The sequence below is a fragment of the Miniopterus schreibersii genome, assembly GCF_964146895.1.
Source record: "Miniopterus schreibersii genome assembly, chromosome: 1".
Lineage (NCBI taxonomy): Eukaryota > Metazoa > Chordata > Mammalia > Chiroptera > Miniopteridae > Miniopterus > Miniopterus schreibersii.
The window spans coordinates 136120687-136147964 of NC_138101.1; the positions used below are offsets into that span (position 1 = coordinate 136120687).

Sequence of the window (27278 nt, forward strand, 5' to 3'; positions counted from 1 at the left end):
CGCCCGGCCCGGCTCCTCCTCCCGCTCCCGTTCTTCCGACCTGCGGGGCGTGGAGCCGGTCTTCTGCTTCCTGCAGCTGAGAACCAGGTAGCCCGGCGGCAGGCAGCCAGCTTCTCCAGCCCCCGGTGGCTCCGGGGACGGCCCGAGAGCAGGTAGAAGCTGCCCCGGCCCGGAGCGTGGGGCGCGGGTGTGGGCACCGCGAGCCGGAGGGAAGGGCGGCGCGGCCCGCTCTCGCCAGGGCGGACGCCGGTGGGGCGCTGGTCCAGCTCCTCCCAGCAGCTGCGGGAGGGGGTGTGCCCGCGTGGAAGGGACAGTGAGAAGGGCCGCTGGGAAGCTAGAGGAGAGGGGAGGGCCAGGGCGTAGGAGGGTACTTAAGAGGGAGAGGCCGAGTGAGAATGAGCTCCCTTGCTTCCCTGCTCAGTGCTCCTTGAAAGGAGCGAGTAGCTGCCGCGCACTAGCTGGTGTGAGCACGGTTCGTAGTAACAGAAACGCTGGCGGTGCTTGAACAGGATAGAACATCACACAGCCAACTTTTGTAAAAGTGAGGTGGGTGTTAATGTGTTAACACAAGGTGTCCAAGGTATACTGAGTGCAGGATGGTGTCTAAAGTATGATCCTTTTTGTGTAAAACAAAGAAGAAAAGGGGGTGGGGGGGGTGGGAGATGCATATACATATATTTGTATATGCGTAGAAAGTGTCTTGAAACTATTCATATAAAACTTAGCAGTGGTATCCCTGGAGAATGGAACTAGGGATGGGGTGGGAAGGGCCTTTTCATTTGTAGTGCACAGATGAATCTCCCTTCACAAACTCCAGGGTAACAAAAAATATTTTAACTGTATTTTTCTGTTAACACAATTTTTTTGTTTTGAGACTTCTTTTTTTTTTTTTTTTTTTTAATTTTGAGTTAATTCTGAGATTTCCCCACTCTTCTCCCTGGGGGCTTATTGTGGTACAAAGATATGAGGGAAGTATACAGGGCACAGAGGCCATCATTCCTGATGTAATTTGCCCACATGGATGTCCAGTGAGCTATCCATTGTCCTTTCTGGTCTTGGATTGTCTGTCCATTCAAACCTTCTTGGACATATTCTACATTCCTGTTCATAAGCTCTTGCATTTAAGGTTTAAGTGATTGACTTAACAACATATTTATTCCTAAAATGCTTAAATGTAAGTAGGAGGTAAGCATTTGTCCAAATAAGTAAATACATTTCTAGTAATATAAGTCCAAGCATTCTGTCAAGCAGAGGCTCTTAATTTGCAGCTAATGGAGATTCTAAGAGGTCCATGGATGGGCCCTGATAATTGAGTGCAAAATAGTGCATACTCATGTTTTTCTGAGAAAAACCTCCGTAGCTTTCACCAGATTGTCAAAAGCTTCTGAATGCCTCTGACTAGGGCATTGTAGAAACAATGGTGAATAAGGCCACAGGGGTATTTGTTTTCAGGAATTTATAATCTGGTGGGTGAAAGACAAACAGGCTATTACAACCCAGAGGATGTGTTCTGTGATGGAGGAGCTATGGCTTTGGGAGAACATAGGGCCACCTAAATTAGACTGGGGCTGGGTGTCAGCAGAGGCACCTTAGAGGGCCTATTAAATTGAAGCCTGCAGAGTGAGAGGAAAGTACAGTTTGGCCTGGTAAAGGAGGGATGGGGGAAGCAGTGGTCTTAGTGGAAGGAAGAGTGTTCCAAGCATCTGCCTGTGTGTAAAGGTCTAGAGTCAAGAGGTACCTTGGTGCCCTGGCTGATGTTCCCAGTGGTTAGAGCATTGGGTCAGTGCACTGAAGGGTCTCTTGTTCGATTCCCAGTCAAGGGCATGTACCTGGGTTGTGGTTCCCTCCCCGCCCCTACCAGGTGTATGCAGGAGGCAACCAGTTGATGTATCTCTCTCATATCGATGTTTCTCTCTCTCTTTCCCCTTTCCCTTCTACTCTCTCTCTTTCTCACTTTTTCAATGGGAAAAATATCCTCAGGTGAGGATTAACAAAACAAAACAAAACAAAACAAAACAAAACAAAACAAAACAAAACACGAGATACCACCCTGATTACATGAACTAAAGAGAGTTTGTATGGTTGAAGCTTCCAGTTAGATGGGAGTAGCAGTAAGAGACGAGGCTGGGAGATGATCAGAAGCCAGGTTATGTGTGTGACGCTAGGCATGTAGAGGCAAACAAGACAAAGGAAACCCCAGGGAGTTCTGTTCTAGTAAGGAGAAACAGTGAACAAGGAGTCAGAGAAGCAAACAAGATACTTTTTTTAACATGAAAAAATAAACAAGACAATATAGTAAACAGTGGCTGGGGTATGTATCCAGGAGCTCCTTTAAACAGACCTACATACTGAGTGCCACGTGGGTTGCAGGGTTTCAACAAAGGTGGCGGCAGGCAGGATGGAGAGAACTGCATGGATTTGAGAGACACCGAGAGTAGAATCAGTAGGATTTGGTAGTTTATTGGGTGAAAAGAACAATAGATTTTACTTATTGAACACTTATAAAGCATTGCTCTAAGGGCTTATTATTTTTTTCTCACTTATTCCAATAACAACTCTGTAGGGGAGACATTTATCTCAATTTTGTAGATGAGGAAACTGAGGAATAGAAAGTGTAAGGAAATCCAAGGTCCCAAGTGGATTTAAAGTCCCATAAGTATTTAAACTCAAGTCTGTTCAACACCAGACCTCTGTAACCAGAGGTAGCAAAGGAGGGGGGGATAGATATGGAGAAGAGATAGGAGTGTGAGAAAGACAGTACATTTGGATCTGTGGAGCTCCGCCTACATTTGAGCCACCCAAGTGGAGATGTCCAACAGGCAAATGGGTAAATGAGTATGAAGCTCAGACGAGATCTAGGTCAAGGAATACATTTGTGAGTTGCCAGCATAGAAATGTTATTTGGAGCCACAGAATAGGTGAAACCATGTTGGAAAAGTATACAGAATGATTGGAACTCTAAGGAGCATTAACAATCAAGGAGTGGCAGAGAAGGAACCCCCGAGAAGGTGTGGTCAGAGTCCTAAGAGGAAAACCAGAATAGTAGCACCATGGAAGCCAAAGGAAAAGCGTTTCAATGAGAGTGATCAACAGTATTATACTGTGCTTGAGAGTGAAATAAGTTCCCAGCTGTGTCTGTTCTTCTGTAACAAGAATTCCACTAGTTACCTAAGAGGATGACCTTGTAGGAATAGTCTGGACGGAATCCGATGTAGTTGGTTGAAGAGTGAGTAGGAGGTAAGGAAGTTGAGGTGGTGAGTGTAGACAGCTTGATCGAAATGTTTCTTTCTCTGGAGCCAAGAATCCAGAGTCCAGGTTCAAGTGTGGCCCCTGTACTAAGTTGAGGTCACACGTATAGCCCTGGGGGGCTCCTTTACCCCTTCATGAGAAGACATTTCCTTTAAAAAACCACACACATGCATGCAAAACACTTCCTGCTCTTAAGCTTTTGCATTACCTTTCCTACTCTTCTCCCTTAGAATACTCTTTGTATTCTCTCTGTAGAACACTCCCTGAATACACCCTTATAATGAACCCAGTTCTGGAAAAGTAAATATTGGTTATTCTCTGCTTGTAGGTCACTGGATTACCAGGAGGGCTAGAGGAAAGATATACTCCCAGTGCAGCCACATGCTCATCACCTGTCTTTCTCTCCTTCTAGGATATACCGGTTGGCCTTCAGCCATGGAGAAACTTTATGGGCATGGGTTGGCCCACCCAGACATCCTCTCCCTGGAGAACCGGTGCCTGGCCACACTTCCTGACCTGAAGACCGTGGAGAAACCACATGGGCATGTGTCTGCCAACCCAGACATTCTCTCCTTGGAGAACCGGTGCCTGGCCACACTTCCTGACCTGAAGACCATGGAGAAACCAAATGGGCATGTGTCTGCCAACCCAGACATTCTCTCCTTGGAGAACCGGTGCCTGGCCACACTTCCTGACCTGAAGTCCATGGAGAAACCACATGGGCATTTTTCTGCCAACCCAGACATTCTCTCCTTGGAGAACCGGTGCCTGGCTACTCTCCCTGTTCTAAAGAGCACTCTGTCTGCCAGCCCCTTGCTCCAGTGTATCCAGATATCTCAGCTGGTGCAAGCTGATCTGTGCAGTGTGGACACTAGCAACCACCTGCTCTCTGAGCCTTCAACCTGCAGTGCTCAGTGTCTCTCTGAGGGACCAGGACTTCTGACCTGCCCCAGAGCCCTGAAATTCATCTCCACCACACGGAGAGCTCAGGAAACAGCTTTGGTAATAGCTCCAGGCACTTGTCTTGACTGCAGCCATGTCTGTTGAATGCTCTAGTCCCTGGCTTTCAGTGCCACAGCATCTCTCTGTGCTCCTCTGTGCCTGTGTACCTTATATCCTCAAAGCCTCTCCCTGAGGCACCCTTCACCCCAGGGCTGTCTTCATCGGCACCATTACTCTCATTACATATTTAGTTTAGACATTCTGCACAGTAGAGCAAAACTGGGCCCTGTCTTAGAAAACCTCTGCTCAGGAGGGGAGCCATCATGAAGTTGCAGTAGCACAGTCAATCAAGTGCTTCTGAGATCGTATTCTGGCATGAGACACATCTGCTATCCCCTGGCCCAGTCCCCTGTATGTGCATGTACAAACACATGTCCACTTGTACAAGTATATATGAGCACACTTCAGTATACAGGTCAGAATTGGTATACAAACACATTCCTCTGTATAGCCTTAGGATTTGGACTAAGGGAGACTAATCTGAGCCCTACACTGTCTCTGCCAATTACAAGCCCAACCTTGAGCAAGACTCTTAACCTTTTTAAAAAATATATATATCTTTATTGATTTTAGAGAGAGGAAGGGAGAGGGAGAGAGAGAGATAGAAACATCAATGATGAGAGTCATTGATTGGCTGCCTCTTGTATGCCCCCAACTGGGGACCGAGCCCGCAACCCGGGCATGTGCCCTGACTGGGAATCGAACCATGATCTCCTGGATCATAGGTTGATACTCAACCACTGAGCCATGCTGGCTGGGTGACTGTTAACCTTTTGAAACTTTAATTTCCTCACCGTTAAAATGAGACCAATGAAAATCTACCTCACAGGGTCATTGTCAGGATTACAGCTACTACCATCTTACATTTATTTAGGGCTTTGAAATTTGCCAAAAGTTATGCATGCATTATCCCATTTAATCTAAATAGCCCTACCAGGTAGCCCTAACCCTACCTGATGGAACCGTTAGAAGGGAATGAGGAAGCTGAGGTTCAGAGGTTAAGCAGCCCAAGGCGCTGGGGGATTGACCTGGGATGTGACCCTTTTTTTTCCGACTCCAAAATACTTTTTAAAAAAAAGATTTTTAGAGAGAGAGGAAGTGAGAGGGGGAGAGAGAGAGAAACATCAATGTGAGAGTGAAACATTGATTGGCTGTCCTGAGGGCCCTCAACCTGGGCATGTGCCCTGACAGGGAATCAAACCCGCAACCTTTTGGTGCACGGGACTATGCCCAACCAACTGAGCCACATTGGCCAGGGCAACTCCAAAATACTTTAATAGCATCATAGAAGGTGTGTTGTAGGGAGGTGGGCAGACTCCTGGGGTGTGACATCAATAAAGAGATGAAAGTGGGGTGGTCACGAAGCACCTGAGCAAAGGCTGAGAAGGTTGAGTCAGGAAAGGTAGTGTGTGTGACAGAGGGATCCCTATGTCGGATCGGATAGATTGGTGCTAGGTATGAAGGGAGAGGAGTTGAGGTGCTAGAAGACAGATGTGGATGCTTCCTATCCCTGGGAGCTGCCCTCAGATCTATCTGTGTTTGAGGGACTGTGATTAATAACTGCCACTATCCTCAGGGTCATTGGTCCTCTTCAGAAGAGAAAAAGCCAGAAGAGAAGAGATGGACTGAGGCTCAAATGCCTTTTTATAGCCTAAGCTTGGGAGAGGAGGAGGAGGAGGTGGAGGAGCTGGCCTTGAAGCTCACCCCTGGGGACTCTGAGTCTTGGCCTGAGCCCGCTGACCAGGTCCTTCAGGAGAAGAAGGTAAAAGTTCCAGTGTGGGGAAGAGGTTGATGGTGGTGGAGGGGAGGGTGTGGGGTGGGTGGGAGGAGTCATGCCCAAAGGCGGAACCAGATCCCCTCCAGAGATGGAAGGAGACGGGGAGGGCATCACCTAGCTCTTATATCGCACTTCCTAATTCCCTTTTCTAACCTCTTGGTTGAACAAACATTTTCTGAATCTGGGGGCCATTCTCTCTGTCCATGATTCTGTAAGTTGGCCTGAGGGATGCTTAAGTTGGTCCTTATTACCTCTTTCCTCCTTCCTTCCCGTTCTTTCTCAATTCCCAGATGGCTCTAATGAGCTTGTTGTGCTCCACTGTGGTATCAAAGGTAAACATGAAAGATGAAGCCCATGCTACCAAGACTTCCCTCCTGAAAGTCTGTAGTGAACTTGCCCCCTTGGAGCCTGAGTTTATCCTTAAGGTACTGTGGTGTGAGAGGGTGGATGGGAGTGGGAAGCTGGGAGCAAGAGAATGTGCTGATGGTATGCGAGGGGGATGGTGACCAGCTTTGTGCTGTGGGTGGAGGGAGCTTCACCTAAGAAGGGAATAGGATCTCTGGGTGAGTCTGTGGCCTGGTCCCTGAGGTTCTCTGAGGAGTGGGGAAGGCGGGATTGGGAAGGAGTACGCTAGGGTTCATTTGCTTAGCAAATACACAGGCTCAGTACACAGTGTCTTGAGGGTCATACCAACAGAAAGAAACATGACCTGGCTCTTAAGGAGTTGATGGGATTGTTAGGTCAGCAAAATATTCCCAAATATGTAAATGCAAATGGTGCGGTAGATAAGTGACTATTTCAGAAGCAGAGAAGAGGGGGGAACATGTTTTCTATGAGACTTTGGAAGATGTCAGGTTTAATCAGCACTTTGAACCTGGGGTAAGTCTGGTAGGCGTTGATGGTGGGAGGTCTTCCAAAGAGGGAAAGGGCCAGGTTAACTCAGGAGGTGATCACTAGACCCAGGAGAAGACGTGCTGCAAAGATGGATATGGACTAGATTACGGAGGACTTAGGATACAAAGCTAAGAGGCTTGAACTTTATATTTTATAGACAATATGGAGGGCTCAGGAAAGGTTTTATGCAGGGTAGATTAGATACACAGTTAGTTTAGGGCATGAAGCTCTGGGAGAAGTGGCTGAGGTGCCAACCCCCCCCACCCTGCGCCTTAGGCAGCTCTGTACACCAGGCAGCAGCTGAACATCCGGGATGCAGCCAACCAAGTCTTGGCCATTGCTGCCTTCTTGCCAGTCTGCCGCCCCCACCTGCGACGGTATTTCTGTGCCATTGTCCAGCTGCCTTCTGATTGGATCCAAGTAGCCGAGCTCTACCAGGTATGGCACTCACTTCCCTGAACTTTGGCCTTCACATGGGTTCCTCGCTTTTGCTCATTGCACTCCTGGAGAAAGTTCTCAGACAGTTTGGGCTCCCCTCTGCTGTCCTCAGCCTTGGTGCCCAGACAGGACAGCATCTCTCTGTACCAGGTGGGTTGCCCAACAGGGAGAATATGATTGAGAAGGGCTGGACCACAGTTTGACCAAAATTGGTCTTATTCTGGACCTTGTATTACAATGAAGAAAACGAGACCCATTGAAGTTTGCTGACTGGCCCAGTACCACAGAAACCGTCATTTTAGAGCTGGGGCTGAGAACTCACTCCCTATTCTCATTTAACCCCGTGAAGGGTCTTGTTTTGTTTTGGGAGGTTTGTTTGGGTCTCAGAAAATGGGTGCTTCATCTTCTATAGGGACAGGAGAAGCGGTTTCAAAAAGGGAAATGGAGGTTGTCCCTGGAGAGATCCATTCCAATAGCCCCTGATGGTCTCCTCTCTCCCTGACAGAGCCTGGCTAAAGGAGAGGGGGACAAGCTGGTGCCCCTGCCTGCCTGCCTGCGTGCTGCTATGACGGACAAATTCACCCAGTTTGATGAGTACCAGCTGGCCAAGTACAACCCTCGGAAGCACCGGGCCAAGAGACCCCCCCACCGACCCCCCCGCCCTCCAGTCAGTCCCTGTCTCAACCCTGGTCGTTCACAGCCCAGGTCCCTTTTCTCTGGAAAGGGAGGGATGGAGGAACATGCTGACTCCGGGGGATCCCACACTAAGCATCTGGCATGTTCCTACCACCAGGAACAGGCAGAGTCAGGAAAATGCAGGGGAGCCTGGGAGAGCTCCGGGGGCAGAGAGGGCAGGGCCTGCCTCTTTCCTAGCTGGCTTCCTTCAGGGCTGTTGGAATGGATCTCCCCAGGGGCAGCCTCTATTTGCCTTTTTGAAACTGCTTCTCCTGTCCCTACAGAGAACGGAGCGTCCATTTTCTGAGACATATCGATATTTGCCAAAGTACCTTAAGCCTCTTAAAGATAAACAGGAGAAGGTGAGTGCCTTGTTCTGGGGTTCTGTATGTGCATGTACAGTCTTCTCTCAACTGATATTTAGAAATGGAATTCCATTTGGTTTAGAAATACTAATAGTGGGTGTGGTAGGCACATGCCAGTTTCCTTCCTGGGAAATTCTGAGCTGTGATTATGGGGTCAGGTTTTGAGAGCACTGGAAAGGCTCCTTTTTCCCCCATTTTGCTCTCCTTTTATTATATGGATAAATGAGTTAAAGACATGAGATATTTACCTTCCATAGGAAGTTTTAAAAGCAAACCGAACAAATTTTTTTTGCATTAATGGCAAATCATTGCTCTTAGTGGTTAAGAGCATAGAATCTGGATTCTGACCTGGGTTTGAATCCCACCACCACCAGCACTTACAGGCTACCTGACTTTGATCAAATGACTTACCTTCTCTTGCCTCAGTTTCCTCAGATATAAAGTGGGGATAATAGTAGTACCTACTTCATTGGGATTTTGTGAGGTTTTAATCAGTTATTATATTTCTAGTATCTCTAACAACACCTGGCATTGAATAAGTATGAGCTATCACCATTGTCATCATTAAAATAGATTATTAGGAAAATATAAGCATTATAAGAAAACACATTCTCAATTGGTCAGCTGATCTTTTCTCTTCATCCTATTAATACATCCCAAACTTAGCTCTTCCACCATAGAAAATTCTGAAAAGCAACTTCTTTCAGTTTTTTAACTCCTGCATTTTTCTGATGCCTCCATTTACCTATTCCAACTTTCAGTGATTTAAATGAAAGCTCGGAGTACAAGGTGTTCTCTGTTCCTTCTATCCCCGTCTTGCTTTCCACAAGCCAATCACTCCATTTTGCCGTTGATAGCTCAGTCTCATGTAAATAAAACACAGTGACCCCAAAACACCGCTATCTTATGCTCACCACAGGAGTTCTTGTTGTTAGAGATTTTTACCCCTTATTTCTACTCTTTGCCCAAATCTACTTTGGGGAAAGAAATGATCTGATAGGTATGGGATGGCCTTAGGTTCTGCTTTCTGAAGAAAGTGACCATGGTCATAGATTAAATGACCCCTGAGGGATTTGGGGATATTTTCACAGTTTGAGGAGACCTACAATGCAGTGCCAGAGAGAAAGAATCCACCAAGGTTCACCCTGAAGAAGTTGGTACAGCGACTGCACATCCGGGAGCCTGCCCAGCACGTGCATGCCCTGCTGGGCTACAGGTGAGAACATACATCCTGCACGTACATTTCATCTGGGCAACCCCGTGACTTTTCAACATCCATGGCCCCAATCCCTGTAGTTCTGATCCCAGCATCATTACTTTGAGCAGACATGGCCTGTAAACATGACTGACTAGCTTTGACTGGCTCCCCTTTCCTTTCCTGAGTTATTTTCCCCTGGCTTTGAAATGATAAATATTTTCTGTTTCAGATACCCTTCCAACCTACAGGCCTTTTCTCGAAGTCGCCTCCCTGGGCCATGGGATTCTAGCAGAGCTGGGAAGCGGATGAAGCTCTCTAAGCCTGAAACCTGGGATCGGGAGCTGAGTTTGCGGGGGAACAAAGCTTCTGTCTGGGAGGAACTCATCGGTACAGTAATCTTGACCATCACACCCCTTTCCACTCTCCCCCATTTATTCCTTTCATTTTGGACTAGAGGATTTCCATGGCGTGATACAGTTATTCTGTTGCTTGGTAGTTGCATCACTGAAAATGATTGGACTTATAAGGCCTGCCGTTGACCACACCCAAGTGGACAGTGGTGCCTTCTTTAAGTAACATTGGCATCGGAGGTAGATCATTATTCCAGATGCGGTTAGGCGATATACAAGTCTTTATCAGCACATGACAAAAGTGGTACCTTCTCTCTGATTTCACTTGTATCAGTATCTGTGTAATTCACCCGAATAAGGTAGAACTTTCTGGCACATGGCATAGTGGAATCCCCACAGAAACTTCAAATCAGGGAGGACCAAGTTACTCTCAATCTCCTCTTTCTCTCTCTGTTGTTTTTGTTGTTGTTAGTTTATTTTTAACTATAGAAGGCTCTTTCTATTCCATTTTGTTTTCTTTTACTTCCTCTTTCATCTTTGAAAATTTAAAGTCAACTGTTGAGAAATATCTAAGTAGACCTTTTGTCTGCTTGAGTTTTGTAGACTTCACGTTTTAGAGCTTTAGAAGCCCAAGTTGGCTTTTACCTTGTTTCTCTGTGAGCTGCCATTTATAGATTATACTCAGAGAAGTCTGAATTGCTTAGCTGCTTAGTACTCCTCTCACTTTGTGGTTGTCACCAGTGGTGTACGCATCAGAGTTGCATGGGAATTATAACGCGCGCACACACACACACGCCTGACAACGGTTCTTCCCCAATATTGATTCAGATTTGGGTGGAGTAGAATAAAGAGGCCTGGATGGCAGCCAACATGTGTAGATGATCCTTTTGTTGTTGTTGTTGCTAACCCTCACCTGAGGATTTTTTTCCCATTGATACTTTTAGAGAGAATGGAAGGGGGGGAGAGAGAGAGAGAGAGAGAAACATCAATGTGAAAGAGACATATTAATTAGTTGCCTGCCACATGTGCCCCAACCGGGGCCAGGGATCAAATCTGCAACCCAGGTATGTGCCTTTGATGGGGAATCGAACCCATGACCCTTCCGTGTGTGTGGGTTGACGCTTTAACCACTTAGCCACACCAGCCAGGGCTAGATGATTCTTGTACGCATCAGCTCCACCTCCTCTCTCTGTCCCTGAAAATCAAACTGTCTCATTATTCTTGGTTAAGACAAATGCCCACTGGTCTCCAGAGTTTTTTAAAATTATACATTGTAAAAAAGTTTTTGGAATACAGCAGAATATGTGTATATATACAGGGTGGGGCAAAAGTAGATTTACAGCTATTTGTATAGAAAATAATGCCATAATTAATAAATAATAATACAATAATAAACTGTTTTTTGTACTCACAAGTGTAAACCTACTTTTGTCCCACCATGTATTTATAAAAATTTTGTACATGTACTAATAAGTTAATGTACTTTAAGAAATATATAAAATATAATTATTTTAAATATCAATATGAAAATAAGTATCAGTAAATAAAAGAAAATATTAAAATATATAAACATAAGTATAAAATATAAGATAAAATGTAGTTAAATATACAGACTCCTCTTTGGAGACCACTGGTTCATTAACTTATGAAAATTTCTTTGGAATGAAATCAGTGAATTTCTCAATCTATATTCAGTTTATTTTTTAGTGTAAATATGATATGGGACTTAAGTTCTTATCAAAATGATCTAAAAAACCTTTCATACATAGCAACAGTTGAGAAAACTTATGACTTTACAAAGGAAACAATAGTTCATCAGCTGTCACACATCAGTTACACTGTGTACACAACCTCACTTTTCTATTCTCCTGATGAAAACTGCTGCTAAGTGCAGCCTTGAGCATGGGATGTGGGTTTGTGGCTAACAGGCCTGGTCTGTAAAGTGGAGGTACCCAGGAAAAATATCACACCTCCTTCTTATGTTACTTTTGTCTAAAAGATAGAAGGAATTTTTCAATATTGACTGTACTAGTCGCTTAGTCCATATGGTATATGGTTGTTATGTAAGATGGTTGAGGTTTCTTGAGGAAGATGAGGAGTTCCACAACGAGGGCATTGATGGTGCCCCCTCACTTTTTTTGATTTCTACATAATGTGACATCACAACTTATCTTTGAATCATAAATGGATTTAGAATTATTACTCATAATTAACCAAACTAACCTTCTAAAATGGACTTATATCTTAAAAAGGTTATTATTACAAAATTATGACTTGAAGATAATACTAACAGCACAGGGACAAGTGAACAATAAGGAATTGGCACAGGTGAAATTCTGCTTCATTGCAAGTCTTTTTCACCTGTACATGAAAAATAATGACTATTTAATCAGATCTTACAAGAAGTTTGCCAGAAAACTTAAAAAGCGTCAAGAAGATTATTTGAAATAGGGGTTTGCACTCACTATCATGATGATGAACCTTACCTTGGGTGTATATTGTGCCTTGAAATATTAATGATTGTACTACATGTACACAATTTATAAATAAACTTACACTAGGAATTTTCTCTTTTAGCCATCTAAAAAGTTTAGAAATTATTACTCTGTTTTAAAAATTTATCTTTATTGTAGAAAGTATTACAAGATGTCCCTCTTTTCTTCCCCCATTGACCCCCTCCACCCCACTCCTACCACTCCTACCCCCACCCCACGCCTTCACTGCACTATTGTCTGTGTTGGTGGGCGATGCATATATGCATATGAGTTCTTAGGTTACTTTCATCCCATCCTCTCCCTCCCCCCTTCTCTCTGAGATTCATCAGTCTGTTCCATGTTTCCATGTCTCTGGATCTATTTTATCAGTTTATTTTATTCATTAGATTCCACATATAAGTGAGATCATGCAATAAATCATTACTCTTGATTAGAGAATATATTTTGCCATTTGAGTCCAGTCTCAGGGCTGGAGCCAATAGACAAAGTGATAACATAAGTTGTTTATTGAAACAGCCATCCCATAAACAGTGTTGTATAAATTTTGCTCCAAACTTCAGGTGAACTGGGTTTTTCTTTTCTTTGCAGACATTTAAAATGTTTTGAGTAGGGTAGATCATATGTTAACACCTTCCTGAAGTTTCTTTGTGACTTTGAACTTCTTGCTCTGGTCTCTGACCTCTCTTACGCATCCTTTGTTTGCTTTTCTCGCCCTGTGCCCCACCTTCTGTAGACAATGGGAAGCTTCCCTTCATGGCCATGCTTCGGAATCTGTGCAACCTGCTGCGGGTTGGGATCAGTGCCCACCACCACGAGCTTGTACTGCAGAGACTCCAGCAAGCGGTACTTATGAGGGGCAGGGAGCTGGGTAGGTGGGTGTGGAGATGCTGCTCCAACTTTGGAAACTGGGCTTTTCTTAGTGGTTGGGGAACGTCATGGCTACTAAGCTTTCCATATGGGCTGAAAATGGGTATGGAGATACAGATAGGTTAGGGGAGATAGGTCTGGGAGGTTCATCCACCCTTTGAGAAATTAGAGTATAAGAACTTTCCTTTTGCCCTGGTCGGATAGCTCAGTTGGTTAGAGCATCGTCCCCATACGCCAAGGTTTTGGGTTTGATCTCCAGTCAGGGCACATACAAGAAGCAACCAATGGATGCATAAGTAAGTGGAACAACAAATCGATGTTTCTCTCTCTCTCTCTCCCTTCCTCTCTCTCTAAGATCAATACATTTTAAAAAAAAGAAAGAAAAAAGAACTTCCCTTTTTATTTTCTGAGATCAGCCACTTACCAGGAGGAAGCACTTCTGTGATTTAACTGACTTCAGAGGGAGTCTGATATAAAACAAAGAGAGCTCCTTCTGTTATTTCCTCTCCTTTCTTCTTTACCTCTTCTCATATTCTCACATGATGACTCATTTTTCTTTAATCTTCCCTCCTTTTCTCTAATATGCATCTGTCTTTCCTCACCTTCCCACAAGTCTGGAGTGGTTATCTCAAGTTCTTGGTCACTGAGGCCCCTAATGCCTACCATACTCATGACCCTTCCCTTGCTTTCCAGAAGTCTGTGATCCACAGTCGGCAGTTTCCATTCAGATTCCTTAATGCCCATGATTCCATCAATGACCTTGAGGCTCAACTGAAAAGTAAAGGTATTATCTCTCTTCTTCCGGCTCCTGTTTGTCTCTCATGCCTGAGAATAAATGAGGCAGCAGCACTGATGTTTTTCAGCCTCTTGCCTTCCAGTCTCAGGGTGCTGGGTGGGCAGAGGTCGGATGCTTGCCAGCCCCAAGGGTTGGGGTGCGGGACCGATATTGATGGGAAGAGAAGATGAGGGAATATAAACTGCCTGACTCAGATACTTACCTGTTGCCCTGCAGAATTGCCCTTTCCTTCCAACACACAACTGATGAAGAGGATAATCAAGAGGCTCAACTGTCCGGGGCAACTTTGCAACCTAAATCGTCGGGAACTTCGGGCAGCAATGATGATGCCCGTATTGTATGATCAGCTCAAGCGAGAGAAGCTGAAAATACACAGGATCAGGTGTGTGTGTGTGTTTGTGTGTTATGTGGAAGCAAAGGGTGGGCAACAAAAGGTACCCTAATAAGGCTTGGGAGTCATCTGGGAACCCCAACTTTTTCCCTGCAAAGTTGTGCTTCTCAGTCATCCCAACGGCTTAGACCTGTCTGGTTCCAGTCGTCCCTTGCACAGCAAAACTTGTCTTCAACATTATCCTATAGCGAGATCATGAGGCAAAATTTATGTTTGGGCCTCTGCTCTATTCGTTGTGATTTGTTTCATTGGTGTTCATGGATTCTGTGGGTCTGTGTAGCATCTCCCTTTCTCTTTGTGTGTGCTGGTGTCTTCTCTGCTTCTGCTCTGGTTCATGGTTTTCTTTCTTTTTCTTCTCTGTGATATCTTTTTGTTTTTCTTTTTGTTTCTTTCTCTCTCTGTATTTTCTGACCCATTCACTTTCCTTTTTTTTTTTACACATATATTGTTATCATCAAGCAGGCTCAAACACAGACATGAAACCTGTCCTAAGTCCCAGCACCGTGTCCTTTCAGATGCTTCAACAGGATCTTCATTCATTTTCATTCAAGGCAAAGGCAGGGATCATTTACTTTCTAGTAGAACTCAGTGGCCAGGAATATCCTGAATCAGTGACCAGTGGTTGAACACAGTTCATTAAGAATAAAGCCTAGGGTATAGTCCAAACAGTATGCCTTTGCTGGCTATTAAGGTAGCCACTAGCCACATGTGGCTTTTGAGCACTTGAAATGTGGCTTGTCGGAACTGAGATGTGCAGGATTTTGAGGACAGTATAAAACAAGGATGTAAAATATCTCACTTATAATTTTTGTATTAATCGCATGTTGAAATGAAAATATTTTTATAAGGTTAAATGTAATATTAAATTAATTTCTTTTGATTCTTTTTACTTTCTTTTAATGTGGCTACTAGAAAGTTTAAAATTACATGTGAAATTTTCATTTAATTTAATTTTATTAATTATAATTTAATTTTATTGGATTGAAACTATTGAATTCTACAGATTAAAAAATTCTTATGAAAAATTTTAAACATGTACATGAGTAATGAGAATAGTACAATGGAATCCTATAAAACTTTTAGCCACATTCAGTGGTTATCTACATTTTACTACACTTCCTTTCCTGATCCCTCTCTTTTTTTCCTTTTTCCTTTTTTTGAAGTTGTTTTTAAAAACAAATGTCAAATAATATGACGCATTTTAATTCACCCTCCATACTTCTCACCTATCTTTTAAAGCAGACATTTTCTTATATATCAGAATATCATTAATATACTTTAAAAAAATGAAAAAAATCCTTGGTATTATCATTTATTATCTAGTCCATATTAAAATTTTTTACTTGTTGCTCTAGCCAGTTTGGCTCAGTGGTTAGAGCGTTGGCCCAATGACTGAAGAGTCCCAGGTTCGATTCTGGCCAAGGGCACATACCTTGGTTGCAGGCTCGATCCCCAGCCGGGTTGGGGCGCATGCGGGAGGCAACCAGTTGATGTGTCTCTCCCACATCAATGTTTCTCTCTCTCTCAACTTATTAGTTGAAATTCTAAAAAGAACCTCCCTCATTAACTAAAGGTATTCAGTTACCTATAATAGAGATTGTATTGGAAAGGTGGAATGAATGCTCAATTCTTTCCTCTTTAACTTTCAGTTTTCAGAATAAGGAAGTAGCATTAGTTCTTTAAAATACAATGTAAAAATATGTAGCAGTTAAATCTTACCTCATGAAGCAAGTGTGGATTGATGTGTTAAGTGTGGCAAGTGATTCAGAGAGTGGGTCTATAGACAACTTCTCTTCTGCCATGAGAATGAATTAGGAGAGTCCTGTAGAATGCCAGCAAAGGGAGGCTCTGTCCCTGTCTTCTCTACTGAATAGAGGGGGGCTCTGGAAGGGGGTAGAGGGGGAAGACTCAATACTTGAGTGGCAAGTTCTCATCTTCCCATCTGCCTTAAAGTGGCAAACAGAGGAGCCCCTGAGTCCTTTCTGTGCCTTTTCTGTCTGCAGACAGAGGAAATGTGACAGTGAGATGCTGGCTCGGTATCGACAGGCCCTGGAGACAGCCGTGGACCTCTCCGTGAAGCACAGTCTGCCCCCGCTGCCAGGCCGCACCCTCCTGGTCTATATGACAGATGTTGATGCAGACAAGCTCTGTCCCAAGAGCAACCCTCAAGGGGTAAAAAAAATTTAAAAGTTGGGGGTTGATAGGATGCTGGGGCTCTGGAGAGGTACCCTGTTCACAGACCTGGTTCTCACAAGCAAGCATTGCATAAGCAAGCAAGCAAGTGAAATAAATGACTGCATTTGCTTCCCAGTGTCAGACATTGGTCCCTAGGGACAATTCCTAGAATGTGGCCTCAAGCCTGTTCATGGATTATAATGCTAACATTCCACATTTGGCTGGTACATAATCTGCTCTCAATTTCTGCCACCAAAATATTTACTTTTACCTCCCTACATCTGAGTGCTGAACCTGAGCAGGGGTCCTGGCCTCTCCTTCCTTCCTTCCCTGGCAGCTCTCCTAAGGGCTGTCCAAGTGGGAAGCGGCCCCTCCTAAACGGGATTTTCCCTTTCCCCAAGCAGTGGAGTTGTTTGGCCTTCAGGGCTGGATAGACAAGAGTGGATTGAAAGTAGGGGAGCCTTGTTTCACCCTGACACTTCTCCATTCAGCCCCCCCTGAACTATGTGTTGCTGTTGATCTGCATGATAATTGCGCGGGCAGAGCGCGGGGATCTCTTGCTGTGTGGAAGGGGCGCTGTGAAGACTGCGGTGATTAACGCAGAGGACGGTATCCTGAAGACTGCCGCGACACTCCAGGCCCAAGTCCAGGTAAGTCACCCACCCCCACCGTGCAAAAATATATGAATGGACACAGGCTTGGGAACAGCCTTTATAGTCAGGAAAGGCTTGGATATGCGCAGTTCTGAAGATTTCCCAAGCTGACTATGGTGTTTGTTGCTTACTGATCATCTCCCAGGCATGCAACTAACATGAGCCTTTTTCCTTCAGGACTTAGGTGAAGAGCATGAATGGTCTCTGCATACTTTTGGGAAATACCTGCTATCTCTGGCTGCCCAGAGGGTTCCTGTGAGTATGGCCCAGTCCCTGAGAAACCCTCCTCTCCTCTACATTTTTATCCACAACTGATGTATCTCACTCCTGAAAGCTAACTTTTCAAACTATGTACCCAGGTCAGCTCCCTGCTGGCTGCAACACCCTAACCAGTGGTTTGCTGGTAAATGTTTAACAACCAGCAATCTGGGAAAATAAGTCTTGGTTAGTAGCCTTTGCTAATTTCCATGGTGTAAATATTCCTTCCATGGCTGTTTTAAGCTGATTTCCTGATGTCAGTGAACTCAGAGTTGGGAAGAGATGGTAAGTATACCATTGTGTAGTCTTTCGGCAATACAGATAAAATACATGTAAGATCAAGATGTAGTAAAGTAATTAGGAAATGATAAGTGTTTATTTATTACCTTTGTTTCTTTTTTGTTTTTAAGTTTACTTTTTACCGTTAACAGTATAAGTTCATACAGTTTAATATTTAATAGTGGCCATGTTTCACAACTGGCTCACAAAATTCCTAAACATTTGGCAACCAGCTCTTGGGAAGCTGACTGAGCCAGCTACTGCACACCACTGCCCCTACCCCAACCTCCACTTTGATGCCCCTCCAAGTCAGGGTCAATGGCTGCCTGGTCCTAAGTGCTCTCAGGAGAAGCAGCTTCCCTTCGCACTCAGAATTCTCCTCACTCCCCTGGTGCTCAGAGATCTCTTGATGTCCTGAGCTCTTTGGCCTGTCTTCTGTTCCTTTGTTCCCTGGTCTCAGCCCCTTCCCTTTTGTCTTACAGGTGGACAGGGTCATTGTCTTTGGCACAGATATGAATGAGAAACTGACAAATAAGGCCAAGCAGCTTTTCTGGCAGCATGTGAATTCCAAGTGCCTCTTTGTTGGTGTTCTCCTAAAAGGGACAAGTTACATGTAAGGGTGCTCACACTCATTGCCCAGTGCCAGAAGATAGTGATCCATATTTCATCTCTACCCTATTAAGTTTGGGACCCTCCCACTCGCCAGGCACCTCCCCAGCTCTTCCTCTTATGTCTGTTGCACTTGATGTGCAAGAACCTTCTCTGAAGTTTTCAGCCTAGCTCATACCCCTTTGTGAGGGTCCACCCTAGGCCAAGCCTAGCACATAACCCTATTAAAAGTGCAGAGGTGGGGTGGCTATCCTAGGGTGTTCAGTGGCAGTGACTGTGTTCCTGTCTCTGTTTCTGATAGGTAATGGCTTCTTCTTCCTTTGCAGGTTAGAAGATTTGAATCCTAATGATGTGACACTCTCAGGCTGTACTGATGGGATACTGAAGTGAGTACAGGATGGACACTGAAGGGGCTGGTGGTTTGTTAGAGCACTTTTCAAAGATATCTGTGGTCTCTACTCCATTTACTTCTTTTTTCAAGGAAGATAGTAGTGTATTCCTCTTTTCGGCTGTCTAAGCATAGCAGCAACACAGTGTAACAGAGACTGGGCACCTTCTGTCTTATTACTCCACCATTATCAAATACTCTGCTTCCACCTCATGGCACAAAATGACTGCTCCAGCTCCAGCCATCATTTTTGTATTACATCTAGTAGGAAAGAAGAAAAAGGGACATGGGAGATTGTACGTTTGCTTTTAAGTCACCAACTCAAGTGTTGGTCACATTAGTTCTCTTTGTTCCATTCTTGATCCAGAAGAAATCCCATACTAAAGTTATTTATTTATGCCAAATTTACAGATAGTTTTTTACTTTGTTTTTTCCCTCCATGCTTAGCCTTCTCATTTACATGTTTTCTTCCCTGCTATTTCCTTTGGATGCCACCCATTGCCCCAACTCCTATTAAGAAGCCTCATATGCATTCCTCCTTCTTCAGGGAGCTTTCAAGGCCCGTACAGAGCTAATCAAGCCCAGACTGGGATGGCCTTCATCTTTCTACCTTCGCCCAGCCCAGTTTCCCCTGGCACAGCAGATAGCCTATGATGTGTAACGGGGGGGCTAGACCTAGTTTTTTCTCTTTTCCTTCATTCCTGTGGATCTGCACCCTCATTTATCTTAAGCCTACATTCATTGCTTGTGGTCTTCTTCTTAAGGAGCTCCAGTTAACTGTGGCCCCTAACCTAGTCCTTTGCCCCCTTAGAAAACCTTACTGATTCTCATTGTGCTATTCTGCTTTCATATTTTTGGTCACTACTTGTTTTAGGTTCATTGCAGAGCGTGGGGCCTCCCGTCTTCTAGAACATGTGGGCCAAATGGACAAAATATTCAAGATTCCACCTCCCCCAGGAAAGAGAGGGGCCCTATCTCTCCGGCCACTGGAAGAGAACACTTTAAGCCCCTTGCCTCCTATTTCTCAGCCTGGGTCAGTATGTGTTTCTCTGCCTTTGTGAATTGGGAGGGGCTGCCTTCAAAACCTGAAGAAACTCAGGTGACTGAAATTCTGGCTGTTGAGATGCTCCTGCCTTATTCACTGAGGTGGCTTCTGCTTTCCCAGGCAGGAGCTTCTCTAACACAGGAAGTTTTCAGGTTGTGCGCATACGCCTTTTTCTCTACTGGGGAAAGGGAGTCAGAATGTGAGGCGGGCAGCATACAGCCAGGGCTCAGGCAGAGGGCTTAGGAGCATGGGCTCTGGTTTTCTCATCATGGCTTTGCCAAATAGTAGCTTGAGACCTGGGCTGGTTGCTTAATTTTTTAAGCTTTAGTTTCTTGATCAGTAAACTGGAGATAATGACTGTGCTTACCTCAAAGTGTTATCATGAGCCTTCCCTGGGCAACATAGTAAGTGCATAATAATTATTATCGGACAAAGGAGGGGTGCATAAGGGATGGCAAGTGGGGTTTAATTTCCAGGACTCTGCAGCTGGGGCTGTGAGCAGCTTATTCTCTGGAGGCCTGTTGGACACTCCCCTGCTATCTGTTGTACCTGGCTCATGCTCTGTGCTGAAGGGTGATCTAGGAATTAGGTTGTGGGGCTGACCCCTAGATTGAGCCCAGCCCTTTGCTTACACCCAGATGGCGCAGCATCCGGCTTTTCATTTCCTCCACTTTCCGGGACATGCACGGGGAACGGGACCTGCTCCTGAGGTCCGTGATACCAGCATTGCAGGCCCGAGCAGCTCCCCACCGCATTAGCCTTCTCGCCATCGACCTGCGCTGGGGCATCACTGAGGAGGAGACTCGTAAGAACAGGTGTGGGGACCACAGAGAAGAGGGGTAGGATGAGGGACATAAGTGGTGGAACTGAGGTAGGCAGGCTTGGGGCTGCAAGGATGCCTGAGGGCTGAGAGCAGTGGATTGCTGCTTGGATGCTAACAGGAGCAGCCTGCCTTCCCACTGCTCAGTTGTGAGCCAGGGCCCTGGCTCCCCATTTGTGTGTGTGTTCCCTGATATGACGCCCCATAATCATGCTTGCAGACAACTGGAAGTGTGCCTCGGGGAGGTGGAGAATTCGCAGCTGTTTGTTGGGATTCTGGGCTCTCGCTATGGCTACGTTCCCCCCACTTACAACCTGCCTGACCATCCTCACTTTCACTGGGTAAGGCAGACAAGGTTGGAGCAGAGTTTGGGGAGGAAGCAAAGGTTGGGGCATGAGTGGGGGGAGGCTGTGGTTGATCAAGAACTCTGGGACTATGCACAGGCAAAAGGTTCTGTGAGTGGCCAAGTCCTAGATGAGGGAAATCCTTTGAGAAGTATCTCTGGGTTGACTATGGGATGCTAAGTTAAGCAGGCAGGTCTGTTTAGGTTTTCTATCAGATGGATGCCAGTTCTGATCTCCCTTCAGTGACTGTGTGGCTTTGTGGGAAATAGCTTATCCTAATCTGGCCTCCATTTCCCCATATACTAAAGAGAAATAAATGACATCTACATTGCATGCTTATTATGAGAGTAAGGAAGCTATAAAAATACTCAATATATAATGCATTCAATAAGTATTAGCTGTTAGTTATATTTTATTGGCTTGTGTCTAGAGGGAGGAAGGAACATTCCTGAGATGAAGGAGCCCTGGGGTTTTGGCAGGTCCCAGGGGAGAGGTTAGTGTGATGTCAAACTGAACCCACCTGTTCTCTGCCCTCTCCCTCAGGCTCAGCAGTACCCTTCAGGTCGCTCTGTGACGGAGATGGAAGTGATGCAGTTCCTGAATCGGGGCCTCCGCCTGCAGCCCTCCGCCCAGCCTCTCATCTACTTCCGGGATTCCAGCTTCCTCAGGTACCTTCTTTGGCCTCCGGGCCTTGGTCTCCACAGAAGGCCAGACAGGCTTGGTGGGCATGTCTTTTCTTCCCATAGTCAGAGTAGAGGAAGGGGAGCTAGAAGGGAGAAACGGGGCTCAGAGGGCGGGCCTTTGCAGCACCAGATCAGCCTTGGAGCTGAAGTCAGGAGAGCTGCACTTGAGGCTTCAGGGAACCGCAGCCCGGTCTGATGGGTGGGGTGGAGAGAGGCTGGGTGTGAGTCCAGCAGCACTCTTGGGTTTCTTTGGTGGTCAGCTCTGTGCCAGATGCCTGGAAACCTGACTTTACTCCTGAGTCTGAAGAGGCTGTACATCGGATCTCAGACCTGAAGAACTACCTGAACAAACAGAAAGGGATTACCTGTCGCAGGTGAGCTGGGGGAGGTAGAGTCCCTGCACAGGGAGATGTGGTGAGGGCATCCAGGCCTGCTCTAACTCTGCTTGTGCTTACTTTGCCCACAGATACCCTTGTGAGTGGGGGGGTGTTGCAGCCGACCGGCCCTATGTTGGGGGACTGGAGGAGTTTGGGCAGTTGGTTCTGCAGGATGTGTGGAGTATGATCCAGAAGCTTTACCTACAGGTCAGCAGGAGTGCTGGTGGCAGGGGAGTGGAGAGGGGGTGGGGTGGTCTGGATACTCCTGGGTGGCAAGCAGCTTTGTGGGAACCCTGTGAGTCTTAGGCCTGGGGTCCTGAGGAGCATGGAAACATAGTTGCTGTCTCATATGCCCTCAGCCTGCGGTCCAGCTGGAGCAGCAGGTGTCCATCCCAGATGATGACGTGGTCCAGGCCACCTTTCAGCAGCTTCAGAAACCACCGAGTTCTGCCCGACCTCGCCTTCTTCAGGATATAGTGCAGCAGCTGCTGCAGCACCAAGGGAGGCTGAGCCTGGTGACCGGACAGTCGGGGCAGGGCAAGACCACTTTCCTGGTACAGAGTTTCAGAGGCCTGGGCAGGAGGAGGGAGGGCTGTGTGGGCTAAGGAGGGCTGGGGAGGTGGGGCCAGGGAGCTTGTGCATGTAAAATGTGACCGTGTTTTCTGTTCCCTTCCCATACAGGCATCCCTTGTGTCAGCCTTGCAGGTTCCTGATGGGGCCAAGGTGGCCCCCTTAGTCTTCTTCCACTTCTCAGGAGCCCGCCCTGACCAGGGTCTTGCCCTCACCTTACTTAGACGCCTCTGTGCCTATCTGCATAGCCAACTGCAAGAGCCAAGTGCCCTGCCCAGTACCTACCGGTGTGTATCTTCCCCATTAGCCCTGCCTTGTTGATGCTGCAAGATGCCACCCCTGCATCTCCCTCTCTGGCTGACCCTGGTCCTTCCCCTCCACATACAGGGGCCTGGTGTGGGAGCTGCAGCAAAGGCTGCTGCCCAAGTCTGCTCAGTCCCTGCAATCTGGCCAGACCCTGGTGCTGATCATTGATGGGGCTGACAGATTGGTGGACCAGCATGGGCAGCTGATCTCAGACTGGATCCCAAAGGCCCTTCCCCGGGTGAGTGTGAGAAGGAGGTGAGGATGGGATGCAGCAGGGAGGAAAGGGGCCTCTCCAATCTTGTTCTTCTCTTTCCCTTCTGCCTCCATACCCTTTTGCCCAAATTTCACAGAGGGTGCACCTGGTGCTGAGTGTGTCTAGCGACTCAAGCCTGGGGGAGACCCTTGAGCAGAGCCAAGGTGCCCATGTGGTGGCCCTGGGGCCTCTGGAGCCGTCTGCCCGGGCCCGGCTGGTGAGGGAGGAGCTGGCTCTGTACGGGAAGCGGCTGGAGGAGTCACCTTTTAACAACCAGGTTGGATTGAGGCCAGGGCTGGTGGGTGTGTGGGGTGAATCTGAGAACTGCCACGACCAGGCTGCTGAGGCAGCTAGCTGCCCCACACAGGCCAGCTGTGCTTCACTTCCTCAGAAACCCTGTGCCCGGGGAAGTTGTTAATAAGATAACTGACTCCCTAGCCTTTCCCGTGGTGAATGGTTTCTCCAGGGCCCATCCAGGTGAGGGGAGGAGTGAAGCTGTGGTTACTGGATGGGGTAGTCTGGGCATTCCCAGAAAAGGGGCTGGCTGGGCAGAGCAGCATAGGGCAGGGATGACTGTGCCCTAAGGGGGAGCCGTGGTCTCCACTGCTGGAGATTCTCAGAGAAGTGCCTTGCAGTGGGCTCTGTGCTGCACTGGAGAGCAGGGGCGGAGGGCTGGCTGTAGGCAGGCTCTCTGGTACCCATGTTGAGTCCTCTGAGTCTCATCAGATGCAGCTGCTGCTGGTGAAGCGTGGGTCAGCCCTGCCGCTCTACCTGCGCCTGGTCACCAATCACCTGAGGCTCTTCACACTCTATGAGCAGGTTGGTTGAGAATGTAACCCCTTAGTCCTCATATTCGAAGTCCTAATCTCACCTCCCAGTCTCCACGCAGCTTCTTCCATTCCCATCCCTCACCTTCATCTTTTGTCATCTTTGGTCACCCATTCCCCATCCTCACCTCGTTCCCAACCCTGCCTTTCTCCCACCTGTTTTCCTTTCCTTTTCATCCCTTCCCACGGTTTTTCCTGCTGCCCTCTCCCCTCCCTACAACCAAAGCTGCCTCTCCCTCTCCCCCCACTGATTGAAGCCTGTCTCTCTCCTCTCCCAGGTGTCTGAGAAACTCCGGACCCTGCCCGCCACTGTCCCCCTGCTGCTGCAGCACATCCTGGGCACCCTAGAGAAAGAGCATGGCCCTGATATCCTTTCCCGAGCCTTGGCCACCCTTGGGGTCACACGTAGCGGTCAGTGCTTGGAGTGGATTGGGAGGCTGAGGGCTCAGAGGTTAGATGACTCTGGTTCAGCTAGGGCCTTCACAGCAGCGCAAGGAGGGACTAGCCTTCCGGGGGATGGGTATACTGTGTGGTTTGGTGGGGGCCTCAGAGAGCTTGCATTTTTAGGTCTGACTGTGGACCAGCTGCATGGAGTGCTGAGTGCATGGCAGGTTCTTCCCAGAGGGACCAAGACCTGGGAAGAAGCAGTGGCTGCTGGTAACAGTGGGGATCCCTACCCCATGGGCCCATTTGCCTACCTCCTCCAGAGTCTGCGCAGGTACAGGTGCCCCTAGCTGTCTTCCTGTCTTTGAATCAGGCCCCATGTGATCTCTTCTTCACCCCACCCTTCCTCTGCATAGCACTGACACCTGGCTCCCAGACCCTGAATGCCTGCCACTCAACTTACTACTGTCTGAGGTGGGAATGGGAGCCCACAGCTGTACCAGGATGCTCACTGACAGGCTTCCTCCCTCTCTTTTCCTTCCTTCTCTCCCTCACATGAGGACAGTTTGCTAGGGGAGGGCCCCCTGGAGAGGCCTGGTGCCCGGCTCTGCCTGCCTGATGGGCCCCTGAGGACAGCAGCTAAATGTCGATACGGGAAGAGGCTGGAGCTGGAAAGCACAGCACATGTCCTCATAGCAGGTAGCTATAGCCCCAATTAGTGTGGGGCCTGGGCCCAAAGGCCAGGACCACCCACTGCTGCTCCCTTTACTGGCCTCTCACCTACCACCTCAGGGGGTGGATGGCTTGCTATAGTCTGAGGGAATGTGATCTTTGGAGATGCTTCAGGGCTGAACTCATCTCAATGCCCCTTCCTCTGACTCATACCTCCAGCTCAGCTCTGGAAGACCTGTGACCCTGATGCCTCAGGCACCTTCCGAAGTTGCCCCCCTGAGGCTCTGGAGGACCTGCCTTACCACCTGGTTAGTCCCCACATCCCACTGGCACCTTCTCCCAATCACCTGCTTTGACTGCTCTGAGACGCCTCTCTCCCTTGACCACCCCCATCACTGTTGCCACTACCCCTCTCAAATTCCCCCTTTTCTCCTTTTGGTTTTCCTGCCCTCCTCTTTCAGGTCTTTTGTCCCAGCCCCGAGGTCTAGGTCCCAGCTGCACAGGCAGGTCTAAGACTAGATTGTCCCTCCTCACCAGCCTCTTCACATCCCTAACAAATCCACTCTGGCCCTCTCAGCTCCAGAGCGGGAACCGCAGCCTTCTTGCAAAGTTCCTCACCAGTCTCCACGTGGTGGCTGCACACCTGGAATTGGGTCTGATCGCTCGGCTTCTGGAAGCCCATGCCCTCTATGGTGAGATGGTCTCTGGGTGGCTTCTTCTTTGAGATACAGGGTCCCTGGGTATGTTCATGGGGGCCCTGCTCAGAGGGAGTTGTAATGGAAAGAACAATCTAATTTCCATTCCAAGTAGGAAATGCCAAGAGGATAAACAAGTGAGTGTAGGGAGACCTTTTGCCTAAATCTCTTAGATTAGAGGTTCTCAAACTTTATTTAGAGGGTATAAAATTACCTGGGAGCCTGGCTGGGTGTGGCTTAGCGGTTGAGCGTCGACCTAGGACCCAGGCGATCGGGGTTCAATTCCCGGTCAAGGCACATGCCCAGGTCATGGGCTCAATCGATGACTCTCTCATCATTGATGTTTCTGTCTCTCTCTCTCCCTCTCCTTTCCTCTCTCTGAAATCAATAAAGATATATATTTTTAAAAAATTACCTGGGAAACTTATTCAAATTGAAGAAGTCTGGGTCCACAGATTCTGCTTGCCTAGGACTGGAGTGGAGCCCAGAGATTTGTACTTTTAACAGATGTTTCTGATGTGGAGCCAGAGAGCCACACTTTGAGACTTATCATTTTAGATACACGTATTGGTGCTGGGGTTCATGGGGGCCAGGCTGGCTCCCAATGATCCTCTGCATCTCTTCTATAGCTTCCACAGTCCCTGAAGAGGAACAAAAGCTCCCTGAGGCTGACATTGCTGTATTTCACACCTTCCTGAAGCAGCAGGCTCCAGTCCTCAGTCAGTACCCCCTGCTTCTGCCTCAGCAGGCAGCCAACCAGCCTCTGGACTCTCCTCTTTGTCGCCAGGCCCCCCAGCTCTCTCAGCGATGGCACCTCCAGCACACGCTACAATGGCTTAATAAACCCCACACTATGGGGGGCCAGCAAAGGTAAGAAACTTAATCCCAGACCCTCGCAAGCCCACCAGAGCTGCAAGCTGCAGCCCTTTCTGAGACTGGAGAATAGAGATATCAGACAGAGTCACCGTGGAGAGGGGGACTCAGTCATAGAAATGCAGAAATGAATTCCCACTTGCTTCCTTCCCCTCATTCCTCATTTCCTCCCTTTCTTCCTGCTCTTTCTCTAGCTCCAGCCTGTCCCTGGCAGTTTCCTCATCCCCCACAGCCGTTGCCTTCTCCCCCAGTGGGCAAAGAGCCGCTGTGGGCACTGCCAATGGCACAGTTTACCTGTTGGACCTGAGAACCTGGCAGGTATGACACTCAGTGTGGGGCAGTTTACCTCGGAAAGGCCTCACAGACTGCCCTGAGACCCTAGACAGGCCAAGCCCACCTGCTATCATCCTGTTTGATTCAGTAACTTTACTTCCCTCACATCAGATCAAAAGGGCTTGGGGCAAAATCAATCACTCAGCAAATATTTGCCATATACCTCCTATTCAAGGCACTTCATAGGCATTGCAAGGACATTGTCTTTGCCTGCCAAGTAGTTAGTTTTGTTGAAAG

The 27278-nt window shown here is 47.3% G+C and overlaps 1 protein-coding gene across 1 annotated transcript in view; it reads left to right on the top strand.

The window, feature by feature from the left end:
- Positions 1–63: 63 nt before the first annotated feature.
- TEP1 (telomerase associated protein 1) overlaps positions 64–27278 on the top strand; it is a 36515-nt gene continuing 9300 nt past the window's right edge. Inside the window, exons 1-35 of the mRNA XM_081151933.1 lie at positions 64–152; positions 3662–4251; positions 5828–6013; positions 6319–6453; positions 7199–7360; positions 7866–8027; positions 8320–8397; positions 9492–9616; positions 9828–9985; positions 13177–13286; positions 14004–14094; positions 14323–14488; positions 16501–16669; positions 17164–17322; positions 17503–17580; positions 18345–18475; positions 18798–18857; positions 19734–19892; positions 20543–20719; positions 20945–21065; positions 21612–21736; positions 22012–22125; positions 22218–22335; positions 22488–22682; positions 22810–22985; positions 23086–23242; positions 23355–23534; positions 23984–24076; positions 24363–24495; positions 24652–24802; positions 25034–25167; positions 25360–25448; positions 25718–25832; positions 26465–26705; positions 26903–27026. Of these exons, the coding sequence (XP_081008059.1) occupies positions 3685–4251; positions 5828–6013; positions 6319–6453; positions 7199–7360; positions 7866–8027; positions 8320–8397; positions 9492–9616; positions 9828–9985; positions 13177–13286; positions 14004–14094; positions 14323–14488; positions 16501–16669; positions 17164–17322; positions 17503–17580; positions 18345–18475; positions 18798–18857; positions 19734–19892; positions 20543–20719; positions 20945–21065; positions 21612–21736; positions 22012–22125; positions 22218–22335; positions 22488–22682; positions 22810–22985; positions 23086–23242; positions 23355–23534; positions 23984–24076; positions 24363–24495; positions 24652–24802; positions 25034–25167; positions 25360–25448; positions 25718–25832; positions 26465–26705; positions 26903–27026 (5139 nt within the window). The 5' untranslated portion in view covers positions 64–152; positions 3662–3684. The remainder of the gene's footprint in view (positions 153–3661; positions 4252–5827; positions 6014–6318; positions 6454–7198; positions 7361–7865; positions 8028–8319; positions 8398–9491; positions 9617–9827; positions 9986–13176; positions 13287–14003; positions 14095–14322; positions 14489–16500; positions 16670–17163; positions 17323–17502; positions 17581–18344; positions 18476–18797; positions 18858–19733; positions 19893–20542; positions 20720–20944; positions 21066–21611; positions 21737–22011; positions 22126–22217; positions 22336–22487; positions 22683–22809; positions 22986–23085; positions 23243–23354; positions 23535–23983; positions 24077–24362; positions 24496–24651; positions 24803–25033; positions 25168–25359; positions 25449–25717; positions 25833–26464; positions 26706–26902; positions 27027–27278) is intronic.